At 45.4% G+C, this 18507-nt stretch overlaps 7 protein-coding genes across 7 annotated transcripts; 1 reads left to right on the top strand and 6 right to left on the bottom strand.

The window, feature by feature from the left end:
- Positions 1-292: 292 nt before the first annotated feature.
- Positions 293-1414, bottom strand: N7457_000761 (uncharacterized protein; the record flags this gene model as incomplete). Its single annotated transcript, XM_057171829.1, has 4 exons — positions 293-483; positions 548-1244; positions 1297-1314; positions 1370-1414. The coding sequence occupies 4 exons, from the start codon at positions 1412-1414 to the stop codon at positions 293-295; spliced, it is 951 nt and encodes a 316-aa protein (XP_057035732.1).
- Positions 1415-1826: 412 nt separating this feature from the next.
- N7457_000760 (uncharacterized protein) lies at positions 1827-2277 on the bottom strand (the record flags this gene model as incomplete). Its single annotated transcript, XM_057171828.1, has 2 exons — positions 1827-1918; positions 2010-2277. 2 exons carry the CDS (start codon positions 2275-2277, stop codon positions 1827-1829), a joined length of 360 nt encoding a protein of 119 aa, XP_057035731.1.
- Positions 2278-2440: 163 nt separating this feature from the next.
- Positions 2441-3641, bottom strand: N7457_000759 (LysM peptidoglycan-binding domain-containing protein; the record flags this gene model as incomplete). Its single annotated transcript, XM_057171827.1, has 2 exons — positions 2441-3151; positions 3204-3641. 2 exons carry the CDS (start codon positions 3639-3641, stop codon positions 2441-2443), a joined length of 1149 nt encoding a protein of 382 aa, XP_057035730.1.
- A 5047-nt stretch (positions 3642-8688) lies between these two features.
- On the bottom strand, positions 8689-10003 carry N7457_000758 (uncharacterized protein; the record flags this gene model as incomplete). Its single annotated transcript, XM_057171826.1, has 5 exons — positions 8689-8975; positions 9031-9204; positions 9292-9378; positions 9437-9890; positions 9953-10003. The coding sequence occupies 5 exons, from the start codon at positions 10001-10003 to the stop codon at positions 8689-8691; spliced, it is 1053 nt and encodes a 350-aa protein (XP_057035729.1).
- A 1400-nt stretch (positions 10004-11403) lies between these two features.
- Positions 11404-12075, top strand: N7457_000757 (uncharacterized protein; the record flags this gene model as incomplete). The annotated part of the gene is made up of 1 exon (XM_057171825.1): positions 11404-12075. One exon carries the CDS (start codon positions 11404-11406, stop codon positions 12073-12075), a length of 672 nt encoding a protein of 223 aa, XP_057035728.1.
- Positions 12076-12921: 846 nt separating this feature from the next.
- Positions 12922-14208, bottom strand: N7457_000756 (TauD/TfdA dioxygenase family protein; the record flags this gene model as incomplete). The annotated part of the gene is made up of 4 exons (XM_057171824.1): positions 12922-13041; positions 13094-13227; positions 13285-14017; positions 14077-14208. 4 exons carry the CDS (start codon positions 14206-14208, stop codon positions 12922-12924), a joined length of 1119 nt encoding a protein of 372 aa, XP_057035727.1.
- Positions 14209-15500: 1292 nt separating this feature from the next.
- Positions 15501-16618, bottom strand: N7457_000755 (uncharacterized protein; the record flags this gene model as incomplete). Its single annotated transcript, XM_057171823.1, is given in 4 exon segments — positions 15501-15749; positions 15813-15962; positions 15976-16430; positions 16510-16618. 4 exon segments carry the CDS (start codon positions 16616-16618, stop codon positions 15501-15503), a joined length of 963 nt encoding a protein of 320 aa, XP_057035726.1.
- Between the last annotated feature and the right edge of the window lie 1889 nt (positions 16619-18507).

Raw genomic sequence — 18507 nt, 5'->3', positions numbered from 1 at the left:
ACCGACCCAATGGGATGTCACTGGTGAATTCGCAATTAAAAGTGTAAGAATACAAATGCTGCAATGGCTGCATACTGAGACTCCATCTTCCCATTAAAAGATATTCTCTCAATCTTCTTTTGCGCAAAACCAAGTGTTTGAAAACTGCTCATGAGCTGCCGCAACGCTGGATCAAAATCAATGCTAGATGTCTGAGGAAAAGCAGAGCTCGCCTTCCAGGCCTCCCAAGGTTTGTTATTATTGATCTGGTTCATTCGCAAGACAATGGCCTTTCGTGAGCTGCATCTCGTCTTTATCCACCTCCAGAAGCGTGGAGCCACGGCCTGAAAGGACGAAGCAGCGACTCGCGGAAATTCCGTCTTTGGTACTCTCGCAGAGCTGGATTGAATTCCAGCTCTTCGGCTGACAAGCCCTGGACATTGTCGTTGAAAATCTGGCTCATCCTCCGCCGGAATTCCTCGGATGATCGTCGACGAAGATTCCCTACAGATGAGGAGTCACATTAAGCTTTATGGTCAACCAGTATGTCATGGTAGATTCGACTTACTTGTGAACCGTGAGGCCCGCTTGTGCTCTGCTGAAACATGAGCAGAAGATCCATTCATGGCCGGGATGTAGTCCATATCATCATTGGCGCCATCTAAACCTGCTTGGTAGACTTTTGGGTCCGGGTGAAGGCTTGTGCCGAATACTCGCGAGTGGAAACTAGCTCGTTTTTGCCTGACTGCTGTTGTCTTCATGCCTACCATTGATTCCTCCCGTGCAGGTGACATGCGGAGGGCGTTTGTATTAACGGGCAGACTGGCTCGACTATATAGTCCGCCAGGTCTGTGAGTCTCATAAACGAAGCCTGCAGAGGCTAGGTCTAGCTCGGACATGACCCCACGTCGAGCGACCGCTGGCATCGGCTTCGGGCTGATCGTAGAGCTCTGGGATCCCACGGAGGATGTGGAGTTCTCAAGTGTTCTGGCCAATGACCTCGAGCCAGGACTAGCCGGTCGGCTTCCAACCGGAGTTGCAGGCTGGTGTGGACTTTGCATGGGTGTGTTTGGATTTGATACCCAAATTCCTTCAACTTCAATTCCTCTTTCCAAAGCCCTGGCGCCGAAAGGGACATCGTCTTTATGCAGCATCGGATACAGCTCAGCCTCCTCCTCTCGTTCCTTTGCCTCTGTTGCAGCATATTTGCTCATCCTCCAGCGATTCAAGCCAAGGACGCATAAGGCATAAATGAGCACTAAAGCCTGCATGTGTTGTCAGTTGTGCTGTTCATAGCATTGCGTCGTAGACACATACAATCAATAAGGCCAGCACCTATGAATAGTAGCAATAAGTAGATGATCTCTTTGATCGGGAGCTGTATGCTTACCACGCTTAGCTTTTCCCATAGTTCCCAGCCCACCCAGAAGGCCATAATGACCAATCACCTTGCCGTATATTCAGATCTGAGATGCAAGAAGGACATCCGGGTGAGAGTGTTGGAGGATTGTGCTGGGTATGGAATCGATAGAAGAAAGAGCTAGATGCAAAGAGTGAACCCCTGAGGGTCTCTTAGGTTCAGCAACGAGAAAAGTTATGTTGTTGCCATCCTGGCCTACAAGGAAAGAACCCAATGTAGAAGGTGCGAGTGACTCCTCCCTACTATCGAGTGTCTACATGTACCTACATGTACCTACATGTAGGTACATGTAGGTACATAAAGGTGGAAGGTTACCGTCCATACATAATCTTCCTTCGAAAATCTAATGCTGATGATTTTGTTATTTTCTGTCTCTAGGTGTGTCTCTCCCTCCCAATCGCCTCCCGCTTCTGTTTTTGATTGATCACTATACATAAATGCTGACTTGGAAGTAAACAATATCACGTCTTTCGCCCTCGTGATTGATGATAACAGGCGCTTGGGGCTGGATTGACGTCGCTGTGCGGCTATTCCAATATTGTAAAAAAATTCATGCGGAATAAATGAAAAAGAATTAGCAAAAAGAAATCTCTCCCTCGGGGAATCGAACCCCGGTCTCCCGCGCTTATCGGTGTTAATGACAAGCGGAAATCATCACCACTAGACCAAGGAAGATGTGATGGCTGAGTTACTGCTCGGCCACTTGGCTGGTTGATGGATGTAAACGCTATTTTATGCTTATTGAACAAAGTTTCAATGAGTTTTTTATGGCGCCAGCCAACTAAATCCCAACTACATCTTTGAACAAGGGCATAACAGTTGATCTGCGCCGCTGTCGTTTTTTTTTGGGGGTTTTTCGTATCTGAATTGGGGTACATAATAGGTGGCCCGCTACAAGGACTTCAAGCTAATGTGCTAAAACTATATTGAATAGGACACGCTTTATTATATATTTTGACCAGGCAAAGTGGGAACCAATAAATAGCCCGACAGTGTGTAAGAAAAAAAATACATATTCTGGTGACTGAAATCGGCAATCAGCTACATATACCAACAAATCATTGAGTTCCAGTCGTCCACAGGAAAATGAACCGAATCCCTCCATTTGTAGCATTTTCCCGCAGTCCCAACGATAAACCCAACATACTTATCTCTATCACATTTCTTATCACTATATACGTAGCACTGGCCGTTTATAACACTCCAAGACTTAGGCCGCTTAAGGGAACTGGAGGAACAAGTGTCCCAGCTGAGACCACCATCAAGCCACCATCGGCAAGACCTCTTCGTATCCGAGATCTCGGTGCTAGTATCCTCTGACAAAGCAAAGCATATGCCTGATTTGTCATTTTCATGCCCTTGGATGGAGTAATAATCCCCTTCACACTTTGCTTTATCATAGAGGATCATTGACCAAGTTTCAGTAGGATTCAGCTCGCTAGTAGTCTTGGTTGCTTTGACTTCTTCTTTGGTAGTAGTGGTTGAAGTGGTAGTGTGCTTGGTCGTAGTCTTTTTCGAACCTGTGGTAGTTTTTATACTTGTAGTCGCCTGTGAAGTTGTGGTAGGTTTGTTAGTCGTCCTCGATCTGGAAGTTGTGCTCGCCTTTGAAGCAATGGTCATCTTTGGTGCAGTACTTTGCGCATCGCTCTTGGACGCGGCTTTCTTGGGGCTCTTATCCCCGCAATTGAAGATACAGGCCTGGGTAGCATCGCAAGAGGCCTTGGTCGTACCACATTGACCCGATTTAGCACACTGTTGGTAGTGTCAGCAGAAGCAAGAGGAATTGATAACGTAGAGGTCTCACGCATTGATCCGAAGGGCACGGGTTTAGAGAAGCAAGGTCGGCGTAGTTGGCAGGCCGTCTTGTCCCAGGGACTTGAGGACCGCAGGTAGCATGTGGGAGAGCAACCGGCATAGGAAAGGCACCAGAGCTGAGACAGACAAAATCGCCCTGCTTGACACCACTGCAGCCCTTCCAATCCCACGATCCAGTATTCCAAGTCTCGATATCACTAGTAGTGATATGATAGCGCTCGGCAAGTTTCGGGCAGCTGTCTCCATGCTGAATGGTGTAAGTGTAACAGATGCCATTTGCGCGTGGTGCGGGTGGAGCACGCCTCTGGATTGAATGGCGATGACCATCACCAAAGCTGCGCCCTGACAGACAGGTTGCTATCTGGATAAACAGTGGCACGAGGATTTTAATGGACCTCATTGCTTTGGATTTCCCTTGGAACACCATAAGTCACTGAAACGATAGACTCGTGTTTTATAGGTAGTCGATCGGAAAAAAAACCAACTCAAAATTACAAACATAGCCTAGCATAAATGTAGGAGGCTAGACACAAAGCACTGTATTGGTCAACAAGTGTCGGTACAAATGGAATACCATTGACTTCATTGTTTGAATGCAGGTCCTCGGGGTTGCATGGTAAAACCTTGCATAACTGTCAGACAAACAAACCAAAACAATTTATCACCAACAAAGAATTGAGTCTCGTCTGCGGATGCAGATCCTGAATTTGCCCTTTGTCTCTCACCCATATAGTGCCTAGGAGGCAATGAATAGATTGCTTGGTACTGCCCGCGCGTTTGGCGGCACTATTGAGACTCTATCCTAAAACAGTCCCCAATAGAGCCCCCTAACATGAATTCTTTTTCTAATCTGAACACTAGAGGTGGAAAGATTCTTTCAAATACTGAGTCATGACGAGCCCGCGCAAAGGCTCATTTTGCCACACCTATCACGGGCGAAGCTCAATAATCGGGGAAACAAATTCCCCTGTATTGATTAACCTTTTGGTACATACCTAAATGTAGACATGTAAGGAGCAATAGCCGGGTTGATTAGAGCTCGGCATCTGTCGCTGACACCAACTTGAATCTCCAAAGCAAACATACAGTCTGTTTGATTTAAAAACAAAGAATAAAGCCATCTGAACATATTCCCTTCAACGGCCAAAAAGCCGCCAAGAGAGTTTCTGAGTTCGTATTTTCCCCATGCCTCCCAGATTAGTGATATAATTGACTAGTTCACCTCAAAATCCTAGAGTTCGGACAGTCTAAACCCCGTTGATATCACGGCTTTCACTGGCAATATGGGCATCTTGTCCGGTGTTATATTGCACTAGTACCCAATAAGATGCTTGGGTTCTAACGATGTAATATCTGTATGTTGATTCATTAGGGGAAAGAGTTTGAGAAAGTACCTAAGGATATCTAATGAGCAAATATAAAATGGAAGAAACATGGTACTACAACCCACACAGTGGCATGCTAAGTGATTGCTTCTTAAATAATGTATGACTTCTGGTGGTTTCTGGCTCTCAGCCTGACTGGCCTTCCACTGGCCTCTCATATCTATTTGTGGCGTACATTATTTCCCCCCCTCATAAATACTTATTAATAGCTATTTCAAGTCTTGTAAAGAATGCTAGGGTCTCTCAAAGTATGCACACTGTTGCGAAGACACGTGACCTCCTAGCACTTTAGTCTAGTCTAGCTAGCTTTCCTTCTTCTTCCTTTTCTCTCTCTACGCACAATACAAGATTTTCCAGTCCACTCCTTCTTATGAGTAGTCGTACAGGATCATCTCTATCACACACTTGCGATTTAGCCGTTTTAGGTAAAGCTCACTTATGCTTCTGCCATTCCTACTCGAAGATTACCTAGGAGTAATTACTTCACGTTATCTGTTAAGGCCTTGCTGCCCTAGGTCGAAATAACCCATCAGATAGATACCTAGGAGGTAGGTAGGTAGTTCGTTCTTCCTCCTTCCCCTCTCGCTCTCCTCCTGTTCCTCCCGTCCTTCACCCTCTAGCTAGTTCAATAAGACATAGTTTTCTCCCAAAACTCTGTATTGATCTAGCCTTTCTAGATTATCAGATATGCCAATATTATGGGAATGATGTAAGTTTTTGATTGGTAGTTCTCAATGCCTACCACAGCTCCCTCTGACCTTGGCTAGGACCACATCCAAACAAGCGCTGTGGCTTGAAAGCGCCGGAGGCTTATGACATTACGCCAGACTCCTCAACCGTGCCAAAATAGTATGGCATCAGAGATATGATTGGTACTCGGGTGAAATGATGGCGCCAAAAATGTGCAATGACCCCACGCTTACCTATATTGGCTCGGACATTATACTCGAATGTAGTCAGTGTGGGCCAGCTTGTCTGCACGAAAAGTCAAAACAAATCTGCACGCGAGATTGATGAGGGGGTGTTCTCCTATTTCCCTGAACATCGAGGCATTAGATTAGCTGGGGAAGAAGGAATGGCCATTGTTTCCCAAACTTGGGGTTTATTAAATACGGTGTATTATAATCTACAGCTTTATCCGCAATACCCAGATCGCCTGCTCTTTCTGGGCAAAGTTGCTTGTCGAAAGCTTGGCACTCTTATCACTCCCAGGCTGCAAGGAGATATTAGCTTGCAAGCCACAGTCACACCAAGTTGCCGTGCCTTATTGAGACTTCCCGCTGATTTCTTCTGAGAAAAGCGATAGTTTGTAGATAGTTTCTAGTTGCTCATGCTGCATGTCTACAATTATTGTTAATCTATATCATCTGGATCCTCTTCACCAACTTAAAGCGAGCTGCCTCACAATGCATCTATGCTCCGTCGGAGAATCGAAGGCCGGAAGCCTGTGCCCTTTCAGAATATATGGCAAATTGGCAAGGCTATCGAGCCCGTCAGCTGAACATTCATTAGTACCTATAGTGGTGATGCACAGGGTAGCTCCAGTCAATTGAGGCATCTGACCCCGTGGGCGAGGTTTCTATATCCCACGACCCATATTTAGTTAGTTCTATGCATCGGTCTCCGACGGAATTAGAGAATATTGATATTTCTTGTTCCTTTCTGATGAAGCTGATGTTACATCCGAATCGATTTTGCGGAGATAGACCGATTTGATTATGCTGGGCACGTTTTTGTTTTATGGTTTTATTGATGAGCTTGCAACAGGCCCCAAAGCCTATATAACCAGCATGTTTTCCAGACTTGTCTTCTATCCCCATAGTTCATTCATTTACTTACTCTGCTCTTTGCCCCCAAAGTTGTTCACCAGTTCACCATTTTAATATACGCCATGAAGTTCCCTGCTATCATATATGGTGCAGCGGTGCTCGCTACATCGGCCATTGCTGCTCCTCTCACCGAGTGTCGTGCTATTCGAAATCTTGCCCGAGCTCAGGGCCGAGCAAGTCCCCCACCCTACAAGCCAGGGACATCGGAAGTGCTTCATTTGAATGGAACATCCTGTTTGGAGTCAGGTGACTCCCCCTTCCTCGCCTTGTTATAAGAAGCTCTTTCTCCTAGATAGCTTCCTTCCCTTCTTCTCTGTCTCTTAGACGAATGCAGGATTTTGCGGTCCCTCTCTCCTCAGTAGCGAAAGGCCCGAAGACGACTTTCACATTAACTGAGGATATGAATGCGTACATGAACAAGAGACTTCAATATCGCAACGATTCTTCCGACTTAGCACCCTTCTATGCCATTTGCTGTCGAAATCTGATTCTGGAGACGGATGGATCCCTTTGTCTCGTCGACTGGGGATATTCTGGGCTTTACCCTCGCTTTTTTTGAGCTCGCCGCCATGTCTTGCATGATTCCATACGACTTGAGCAGCCAATCAAATGTCAATTTAAAAACTGCTGGGTCTGAATGACAACGAAAGACAAGACATGAAGCTCACTCGTTGCGTCGGAGGAGTAAATCTGAGATGGTCATTGTAAGAAGCAGGGTCGTGAGTCTCACAGTCAGAAAGACACTAGATATTACGCGTGGTTAATTTTTGGTGCAAGTAGCAAAGTCTCTAGGCATGTACCTAATTTTAGGCTGTGCAACTCATATGAAGTCACAGGCCGGACAGAAACAAGCAAAAAAACTAAGTTGAGCGACGCAGGGATCGAACCTGCAGTCTCTTGAGCCGAAATCAAGCGCCTTACCATTAGGCCAGCCGCCCTCATAGAATACAATTATGTAATCACATATTACATGCATACCGTAAATTCATTTTCCCATAAAAAATAATCAATTTCCCAAAGCGAAAAAAATTTCATTGAGCGACGCAGGGATCGAACCTGCAATCTCTTGAGCCGAAATCAAGCGCCTTACCATTAGGCCAGCCGCCCTATTATGACATCAAACTCCGTCTTTTTAAATTTATATACTTGTTATGTATTCTTTTAACCTCGGCTTAGGAATCCGCTCTTCTAGCGCGAGGTAAAAAGGCTCATTCCTACCTGTATATAAGTATATATGTAAAGGACAAAATAGGATAAAGACCTCGATATTTTGTAAATATTCAAACCTTAGCGTGTTGCCCATTGAGATATATTGAGATTCCAGAATCATAGACCCTGCTAGGCCTACACATATATACCAGTTCATTTGAATCAGTTATGTGTAACAAGCGGCGAGCAATGACTACATAGGTTTGGTCTTCCATATTATACTCAATATTGTACTCTTTGTTATTTCCTGATCATATCACACTCTTTTTTTTATCACTTTATTGGTTTGTATCATGTCTTGATATTCACCTGTCACCACGCACTACGCCAAGATGGTAGCATTTCAATACATTCCTACCATTTCCCCGATATTCAAGCTATAGAAAGTGATCATATCTGTTTTATTCCCCTCTGGGAAAAGCATAAAGAGTGTATGTCGACTGGATGCAATATTAAAAATGAAACCCAGGTCAAGGCGATACGATAGCCAGCCCAGAGTCTAATTTCAAGTCATACATGAGACAATAGAATGTCAGTAGTCATGTTGTTTTCCACAGAGAATGATATCAAGCACCCCATCGCAAAGAAGGTTTTGCAACTTCTTGATTTAGAAATTCACGGGACGTTGAAAGTATAGACATAATGGCTAGATCCTGCCCCCGAGGAATTCCCATATAAATATCTACATACATATTGAAGAAGGGAACGCTCGGTGGCAGTGCACTCTCTGGTACACGGGATCGATTCAGCAACATCATCTAACAACTTACCAACTGTCATAGAGAATAGTAGGGTACGGAGGGTAGTCCATGGAGTCAAATTAGAGAGGTGTAGGGGTGTGTGTATTCAATCTGTATATACCTGCCATATATATCCGTATGATGCTTATCCAACGAAAACATAAATGTGCAGTTATTAGGATAGGGATCTGACAGTAGTGAGGAGTAGGTCCTGGCTCCCTACTACGATATGTATAAAACAAAATGAGGCCGATTCCCAAAATTTAACAGAATTGCTAGATTCAGGAAGTGGCACTGCACTTTTCTACCCTTTACAGCCCCTTAGAGATCTTCTTTTCATCGGGCTGGCTTGCATCGACACTGGTCACATGGTAATCTTGAAAAACGTGTATGATGTTCAAGGGCGACATAGGAACCCTATCATTCGTGCGTAGCTCAAGATCCTCGACCATATACGACATGTCTTCGCTACAAGCCTCTTTGGACCTTTTGAACAAGGGATCATACGTGTTCTGATAAGCGGGCTTGGTAGATGGGCTCTGATTTTGGGAAGTGACGAACAGTTGCCGGAGGGAAGCGACACATGAGACAAATATTGCTACCCAAGCAAAGTCAGAAACCAAGCACTTGAACAGTAAATCGAGGCGACTTACCAATGGCAACTTCAACAAAACTCCAGAAAAACAGCCAGTTGATATTCACCCGCCGGTCATAGTTCGCACCAATGGCCACCCTGATTATGGCGGTCACCATAATGAGAATAGTTGCTGAAAAAATGCTCAACAAGAGTAACTTTTTGCGACGCGAGATTCGAGTGTTCCATAACACTAGAAATGGAATAGATAGGACTGAGAAAAAGAGAACTGTTAGATTTCAGATGTATCAAAGAAGTTTCTGCTCTTTGATACACTCACTCATCAAGTCCGTGATCACATCCCCAGCACAGTTGGCCCAGAACGTACGATTCTCGTAGTGAATGTGATTGAGCTGAGGGCATTCATCTGTAATATATTTGACGTCAGTATAGGCCAAGCAGATTCTCGATTGGGTTAATTTTACTCCAAATGTACTCCAATTCTCCCCAACTGCATTTATACTCAATGTCTGCTACTGAAGCGATGTACACACTTGCTGTGCAGAAAAGAACAACGAACCACCAAGTCCGGAAGGTCTTGACTTTAGCACTGATTCGGTAGAACAATGCCAGAAATGAGAATTTGACACACCACAGCGCTGAGTAAAACAGTATCTCGAATGGAGCAATGAATCGCCTGAACTTAAGGTACCGAGGCAAAAACCCAAGTTTGAACGGCTTTGTACCGGCGCTGATCGCATTCAACTCCTCAAGAACTTTCCCCTCAATCTGCCAAATAACCGCAGAGGTGAAGAACATAATCCATGCGAGGATGACGAGGAAATCATCTATAAAGAGACGACGGAAGGAGGTAAATTGGGCATAAATGCGAACTAAAATGAAGAGCAAAGAGGTGCCAGTAAGAGCCCAGATCACGCCCTGTGAGCCTTTGGATTAGCTCTAGATACTTGAATGATCTTATCCAATATGCTGGGTCTTACCAAAAAGATAGACTGGGGGACTTGTGTTTTCTGGTTATCAACATATGACATTTTCCCTCAATCCATAACAACCGATCCTAGACACTTGGTCAAATGCCTAGAAGTGAGAATATATGAACGGCAAAATGGCATCAAGAGCTTGAAGATATCCTTTGTTTCTTTTGGACTATTGAACTGGTCATCACCGACATATTTCTTTTGAAGGGGGGTTGACGCACCCTGAACAAAAGAGCCTCTCGAGTTCTTTGAAAACATACCAAGCTAGACCTCTATGACTAATGTTATATAGCTACCTAGGTAGGAGCAAGGAGCTTGGTGTCCAATATCAAGGCCAGCTCGGTGATGCGGTGAACAAACCATGAGCTGGGACCAGCCATCGTCCAGGAGGCATTGTTATTAATCCACAATTTTACAAGAATAGAAAGTGGCGCCAATGAGTAAAAGCAAGAAGTCCTCACTAGCACGAACCCATGCACAAGGAATCTTGGCACTGTAGTGGTCAATTGCACTCCCTTGTCTACTGGCTTTCTTTCATGCACCATGGGATTCAGATTGCATCAGCACCGTGAAGGCATTGGATTGAGCGGCATGCCCCATGAGTTGATCGGCTGATGACCACAACATCTCGAGATGTATCATTAAGCGGGCGCAATCATCTAGGCTATATTGTGTCCAAATAGGTATTCGAAACCTATGGCCTAAATGAAACAATCACTATGCAGTTTTCACTAGTCAAGGGACCGAATGGCGAAGCGGGTTCAAAGGGCCCTCATTTTAAGCAGATCTTTCGAGCTATCCCTCGATGTACTCCGTACTTAGGTATGTAATTATCTGCGAGACAAAGAACGGTGTGAATCTTAGCCAGTCCAGACCCCAACTTGGCGATCTCTGAATTTTGGCTAAAGAGAACATGGACCCTCAGATGATCCGTTCAGAGCCCTATGCCCTCTTGCTATTTGGGAATTTTAGGCTAGTGGCATATTGAGTCGTCACATGCTTCAACATGCAAACGTGTCGCTAGTTCGAATCTGTAGCCAGGATGGGGTTCTTCCATCGAATCATCATTAGTAGTTCTCAGCCGATCCTCAACTAAAACTTGTTGCTGATCAATTTAGAAACTGTGGTGTGTTACTTTAGAGCAATCACCTACATCTAGCTAATAATATAGCACCTCACCTCGCTACTCACTATTACCAAGTCACGCACCAACATTTTCATCAACAAGCCAGACTTACCATCGACTCGTTTTTTTTTATCAGACCTTGCACCTGTCACCGTCCACAGCATCGCTATCATAGCTCCCAACTTCATCATATTTCACTACTAACAAGGTGAATTCCGGGTCAAAAAGACCTAGCCTCTTCATCAAGCTTCATCACGCCTTTTATCTTAGCATTCATCGGGTCGGGGTTATGAAATACCTTGCTAACCTTCGTTTATCAAGTTTCACCATGTCAAAGAGTCCAGCTGCCAGCTTTGCCGAGCCTAAGCCTGCTGAGCTTGTCCCGATTCTCACCGGCGAGGAGAACTTCGCCTCGTGGTCTGCCGCACTTAAGTGTGCTCTCGACACACACGATTCTCAACTCTTCGAGCTCCTTACCGGGGCATACGCCCGGCCTAGCGACACCGAGCATACGGATCTCGATAAGTGGAATCAAAAGTCGCACACACTCCTTCCATACCTTCACGCTATAGTCCATAGCTCGATCAAGTTGTACATCAACACAGCGCCAAATGCCTTTGTCGCGTTCCAGACGCTGTATAAGATCTTTGGAGTTCACAAGTGCAATACCGGTTATGACAAATTCTCCAGGTGGACTCATACGACGTACGATGGCAGCACTACGCCACAAGAGTTCGTCAACCAATGGCGCATCGCATACTCCGAGTTCGTCGAGGCTTGCGGTCACTATCATATTTCCAACTCTGCTCAGTACTTCCACTTTCTCACCGCAGTAAGCGAAAATCCGGATACTCATCCGTGGCTTCACAGTCTTAATCCACCCGCGTCCGAATCGTCCGAGTCACTTCTCATAAGTGCGTTTTCTGATTTCGTAATTTCTGAGAATCAGCGTCTTACCAACCCAACTGGTTTTGGTAATCATACTCACCTCTATCAATAACACTGCCGCCGCTTCCCAAACTCGCAATCTGCAATGCGACAAAAACAAGGTCAACACTGTCTCGGGCAGGGCCGCCTAAATTCCAAAAACAGAAATAGTAGCACGCTCGAATCTGTGCACCTGGCCGGGCTTGACCCAACCAAACTTTGAGCTCCTTAAGTCAGGAATTTGTGTCTTTACGCTGTTCTATATACTATCTGTAGCATTTAACTCACCAAGAGCATACAGACGCAATGCCGAGTACGTATCAGTTCATCGGATTGCAATTAAACTATCAAAACGGCCCAAAGTACACAATATAGAGAAACACATCATAGGGTCTACATATTAAGCTGCTGTAAACATGATAAATGGAAAGAGCAATTGATTATCAGATCGCAGCACTACACCCATTAATAAGAAGTCGACTAGAATAACTGATTTTATTACCTACATGTACAGATATTATCAAACTCAAATACACTCCCGTTATAAGTTTAGTAGTCTAGAACACACGACCTAAGGCATTTGACAGGCTTCTGGCGAGCGTTGGGGATATTGCACCATAGCGCCTTAAATGCGATTGCTTGCGTTCATCTTAGCGGAGATGTTGCAATATGTCGCCAGGGAGGGATTAATTAATCCTCTGCTTCTATAGGCCCAAAAAATTTAGCTATATTTTATTATCATCCCAATGTGATCGTAAATGATAAATTGTACTATTGTACGGCTGTAGATAGACATTGGCCTGAGTCATGTCATGTATTGGCCCTGTTGACACAAAGCAAAAATCATCATTAGACATATTGACTATTCCAAAGGATCCATGAGCTGAATGGATAGTTCTCAAGTCTTTGCTTGAGCCTTTCATGCTTCTGGTACATAAGGAGTTTCGAAAGGGCGCTCGGCTTGTGGAGTGATGCGTGCCAAGTGGCGACGCTCACCAGTTGTCCAATCCACAAGAGCAGAGTGCGCAGTGACACGGTTCTAAGCATATGTTAGAACTTGGAAGCATTTCTTAGGTGATTAATGCACTTACATCCCAAATAACAACTGTCTTGGGGGCCCATCGAACACGAGCATGGAAGTCAATGCCGCGCGCGATATGAGCAATCAGGAAGCCTAGGAGCGCATCGCTCTCCTCCTTCTTCAGCCCGACGATACTGCGAGTAACTTGTCTTGATGTAAGTGCGGGAACTTTCAAGCAGCAATCAAACATAATATACTTACAGACCGAATTGACGAAAAGTGCTTTTTCGCCCGTCACGGGATGGGTTCGAACAAGAGGATGCTCAGTCTGCACTGGTTCACGTTTATTAACCCCACCAAGATGTAGGCTAAACTCAGCCTGCTCTACGCCAGAATGAAGAGCCTTGAGACCATGGAGTCTCTCCTTGAATGCCGGCGAAAGCCGATTATAGGCCTCGACTTGATTGGCGAATACAGTATCTCCACCTACTTCGGGAGTGTCGAGGACATACAAGAACGTCGTGCCCGGTGGCTGCTGCTCATATGTGACATCGGAGTGCCATCCGACAGTGCTGTTCGTTGTTGCGTGATATTTATCGAACTCCCCCTGGCTCTTGTTCCGGTGAACCAGGTGAAGCTCCGGATATCCGTCTGGGGCCCCGCTAGTCGGGTGGATATGATGGCGACCAAAGTAACCACCGAAGTCAAGGGCTTCTTGGATAGGCAAGTCGGCCAAGTCTTGGTCTCTGAAGGCGACAACCTTACGCTGGGCGACGAGTAGGGCGAGCTGGTCCTTCCCAGCGGGGCTGAGCTTGCTGAGCTGAACGCCTGTGACTTCGGACCCAATACTTGGGGTCAACTTTTGGATCTTGGATCCTTCGGGCAAAAGATCTATGAAACTGGGATCGGCGTCTTTTCCATGGTCGACATGGGTAAACGGTTCCAGAGGGGGGTATTTCTCGCCATAGTCAAAGACTGGTAAATAGTGGGGATACTGTATCTTCGGGTTAGATCTACCTCTCCGTTTAAATGGAACAGGTAATTGGGACATACACTAGCAGTGGTGTTTTCTCCTTCCTCTTCAATGATCTTCCTCACTCTGGCTTTGCCATCGGTCTTTCCAGCAGCGGTCTTGACAGGAACGACGATTTCTGCAGTGGTAGCTTCGGCAATAGAGGGTGCCATGTTGAGTTGAGAGCTGTATGAATCACTTTGCTCGTTGGTCGAGTTTGAGGAAATTGCTATCTTGTATCTGTGGGTGACCACTGACTTAAATATCCATATTCCTCAGCCCACGCCTGTCTTCGCGTCATGGCATCCTAGAATCACGTATAGAATTTACGGATGGCCGATATACGCGAAACCTGCATGGATGATTTGAAAGGATCCGTTATTCACTATGCATCGGCATTGATATTTTGCACAAATTGCAAGACCTGCTTCTGCGATAATCATTTTATCCGTCAATATTGAGTGCAAAATGTTCCAAAGTTATTCATGTATTCATGCAACACAAGATGTAAAACAATTGAATCTCACAGAATCTTTGAGGAAGAATAGAATGAAAATTATCGTATACCTCGGTAAATTGAGGTTCCAGTCCGAGGATCACGGATGGGGTCTTGCGTGCTAACTCGGACAATAACACCATGCACTTGCGAATTATGAACCACAAAATGCTCCGGAGGCCGTTGGTGTATTAATAATATAAATATGGCGCCATATCTATCAACACAGCTTTAGAAGAACTGACAGCCCCGCATTCATAATCTCTAAGGCGGCACACGAGTCTAAGCCGACATATACATGCGTCATATCGAATATTATGTCCGAATCTCATTGCGGGAAACCGCTCGAATATACCAATTAAATTAGGAAGGTTAAAGCTACGCGTAGATGTTGTATTTGAATACTCATTCCGTAATTACGTGTAGATATGTGATTATGTGAGGAATAAGTGTGAATCCTAATGCTACTAGCTTGAGGGTGTCTAATGAGAGAGGTGAAGGTGAAGGTGGATGCTATTTCTGACTGTGTGTTGAGGCCTTGCTGCCCCAGGCCGACAGCACCCATCAGATAGATAGTTCCTTCTTCCTCCTTCTCTCCCCCATCTTCTTTTCCTCTCGTCCTTCTCCCTTCCTGCTAGTTCAATACGACATAGTACTCCCTGTTCATGTATTTTTCTAGCCTTTCTAAACTATCTGAACCAGCTACTAGAAGAAATGGGAAGCCTGATCAACAAGACAACCCACGCGTGTCTCAAGAGTCAACAGTGTCGACCCGGGAAGGCTTTGGTCTCAAGGTGTACTCGCCGTGATATCAGCAGAAATACCCTCAAAATCGAGATTGGCCACAAGAGCTCCGTGACTGTTATATTGATGTCGATGGAGCACGGGATGTCTAATGAACTTCCCTTTTCACTACCTAGCTTGCATCAACTGTTCTTCCGAGAATAACATTATTGCCAACCCATCAACTCAAGTGATCTTAGCGAGTTGAGGGGTGAAAAGAACAAGTGAGGTGGCATTGCCATCTTCATCGACATTAAAATTAACTCCAAGGTACGTCTGATGCTTGCTCCACTGACTGACGGTAGAATTACCACAGCTGAAGGGGAATTTGACTTTGATTTGGCTTTTATCAGGCTGTACGGCAATCCAATTCAAGTCCTTGGCCGTCTCTTCTGGCTCAAATGATCGAACAACATCATGGATAACACGTGTCGCCTGTCAAAGCGAACCATTCGTGAGTAGCTCATGTAGCGATTCAGCAAGAATTAACGGTGTCACAGCGTTCGGAAAATATTCCTGCGAAAGGCCGAGACGAGTAGGTCCACGCGCTTCGATGGAGGCCCAAAAGCCACGAGAAAGGCGAGAAGCGACTTCAGAGTCTGAGGCACCGCGCCACTTCGATGAATGTACTCGTGCACGGTATAAATGCTGGTACAGATACGCTGACAATACTTCGAATGAAGATACCCAGCTTCCTCCTTTTAGCTGATTTCTCAAGTTGCTGCAGTTTGCGGCCCGAAAAGCGCAGCAGACACCCGGTCACCTTTCCTGTGAGCTCAGACTGAACAGTAGGAGCTTCGGTCTTGATATGTGGGCTTGATGCTTCAACAGGGTCTTCTCCCAAGGAAAATATTGATATTTGGTACATCAGAGCTTCCTTTCGTTGGATTTCCGATAATAGACTTGGCTCCCGGAGATATGATTGAATCTCGGGATCAGCGAAGAGAACCGGTCTCGATAAGCCGCTCAGGCCACGATAGAGTTCCGCAAGATCTCCGACTCGCTGGAAAAGCCCTGATGCATCGCAAACGATGTGATGCAACCGAATACCAAGAGCAACACCACCACAAGAGAATAGCGTATGCTGAACAGCAAGGATACGATCGCGGCAGACACCTTCAATGGTGGGTCAAAAGGAGGTGTCAAAGCGTTACCGCAACCCGACAGGTTCTTCATCAATATATGACCACTGCACGATCCGGTGTTTTCAGATCATTCAGCTGCAATGCAGAACGTGCCACCAATAGCTCGGCTCCTATTTCCATTTGAGAAATTTCGGCCGCCCGTGTGTCAAAGTTGAACATTAGACGACCTGTGAGGTGTGGATAGTAGTCAAGCGGACGACAACGCGCTTGCTGGAGCTTCGGGGGTTAAAGAAAGCCATTTTGAGGCGGGAGCAAGGTGGGATCTGAATGTGTATCCTCGTACGGAGTACACGAACACGACTTTAATAGGAACGAAAAGAAACACCATATGATCAATTGAGCCTAATGGCCATTCTGACCCAAGTCCCGCTACCGCGGTAGTGTCGCTACAATGCAAAGGAAGTCTTCAATGACTTGAACATCGTTCTGCCTATCGCTTTCCGTCATCTTTGCGTCCAGGCAACAGCAGCAGCAGAGTCAGCGAAATTGATGAAATTGAGAGAATTATTGCAGAGAAAATATTTTTCCTCCTCTTTTCTGTTTGAGAAAATTCCATCTATGGGGTGTCGGACGAAATGACCACCAGCCAGATTCGACCGAGCCTCTTAGGGCTTCAAGTGAAGAGCAGGCCCTATTGGCTGCTGGGAATAACGTTGTTCCAGAGTTCGTTCGAACCGCGGTGACGTTGTTTCTCCATCTCGGATCAACAGCTTGTTCGCTTGGCCTTCAGGTGGATGACAAGCTCGTCTAGAACAATGCGAGATAATGAAATCCCGAAAGTGTAAATGCCTATCACTTCTGACCCCCTCAAACCTATAAGGCCAGATTTTTGGAGATATCCGCGGCTCCAAAAAAAGTGAGAGATTGTGCTAATAGTTTTCATGTGAGATCTTGAAAAAGTCATGGCTCCACCTACTCACGCCAAAATATGACAAATCAACCCTATGGGCAGCATGATCTCCTGCTCAACTAGGCCAAAAGGTCCATTGGGACACTGGCCGCTGTGCCCCTTCGCAGTTGCTTTTTATTGACCCCAATTTCTCTACAACAAAGAGGCCAGCAAAGGGAAACACCGAAAACATGTATTTATAGAATAACAATACCTAATTTGACTGAAACTCGACTCTTCCTTCGACCCCTTTGAAGTGATATTCTTTGTTCACAACACCCCTTTCATGTCTTAAGACTCAAATTCGATCAGTTCAAGTTTACATTCTCTCCCCTGTGGTGTATTCGGAAATTCAGACTTCCCTGCTTCTTGCAATTCTTGCCCTACCACAGACCAATCGTGTGTCCGTTAGCTGCACTTTGAGCGATTTGTAAGGCTCGTACTCTCAAGGCGTGTTGCAATTGTAATGTCACAACGGCGGTATAACCTTCGGCGAAGCACTCTTGCTCAGCAAATACCACCTCAACGCCCCAGAGGATCGCCAAAAGAACCAATCTCGCGCAGGAAGATTGCGGTAGAGGATCTAGATCTTGAGAAATCATACATTGGCATTTTGGTACCACCTAAACGACCACAGCGCCCCAACAAAAGTAGGCCATGGGCCAAATGGACAGGAGCCGGGCCTCTCACGGATCCAAATAAGCTTCCTCGAGGCTGGCATACAAATGAGGATGACCTTGAAATTGAGTAAGCCTCCAAATCATGCCAGGCGAAGGTACGAACAGACAGCTAATGGCAATAAAACAGTGATGTAGATGGCCAAATCGAAAGATGTCATGAGAGAATTGCTGAAAATATAATGCCCCACGTCTTCCAACAAAGATTAAAAGAGTATACAGCTACAAAAGCCAAGCACGAGTGAGTTTATAGAGTGTGGACTTTTTGAATACTTTCTCACTATCATATTACAGAGATATAATAAACTCGGAGCCTCAAGACCTTACCTGGAATACAATCCAACGGTTGCATGAATTGGAAGCTATGAAGAAAGATCTAGAAGATAATGGAGATGAATCCGAGCAACTTCCAAACATTGGGGCTCTTTTGAATGCGTACCGATCAGGCAAGCTTGAATGGAACGTTGGGTTTGTCACATACT

The sequence above is a fragment of the Penicillium paradoxum genome (genome assembly GCF_028828445.1).
Source record: "Penicillium paradoxum strain IBT 22861 chromosome Unknown utg000002l_segment0_segment0, whole genome shotgun sequence".
In the NCBI taxonomy this organism is placed as follows: domain Eukaryota; kingdom Fungi; phylum Ascomycota; class Eurotiomycetes; order Eurotiales; family Aspergillaceae; genus Penicillium; species Penicillium paradoxum.
This window is presented reverse-complemented; position numbering and strand designations above follow the sequence as displayed.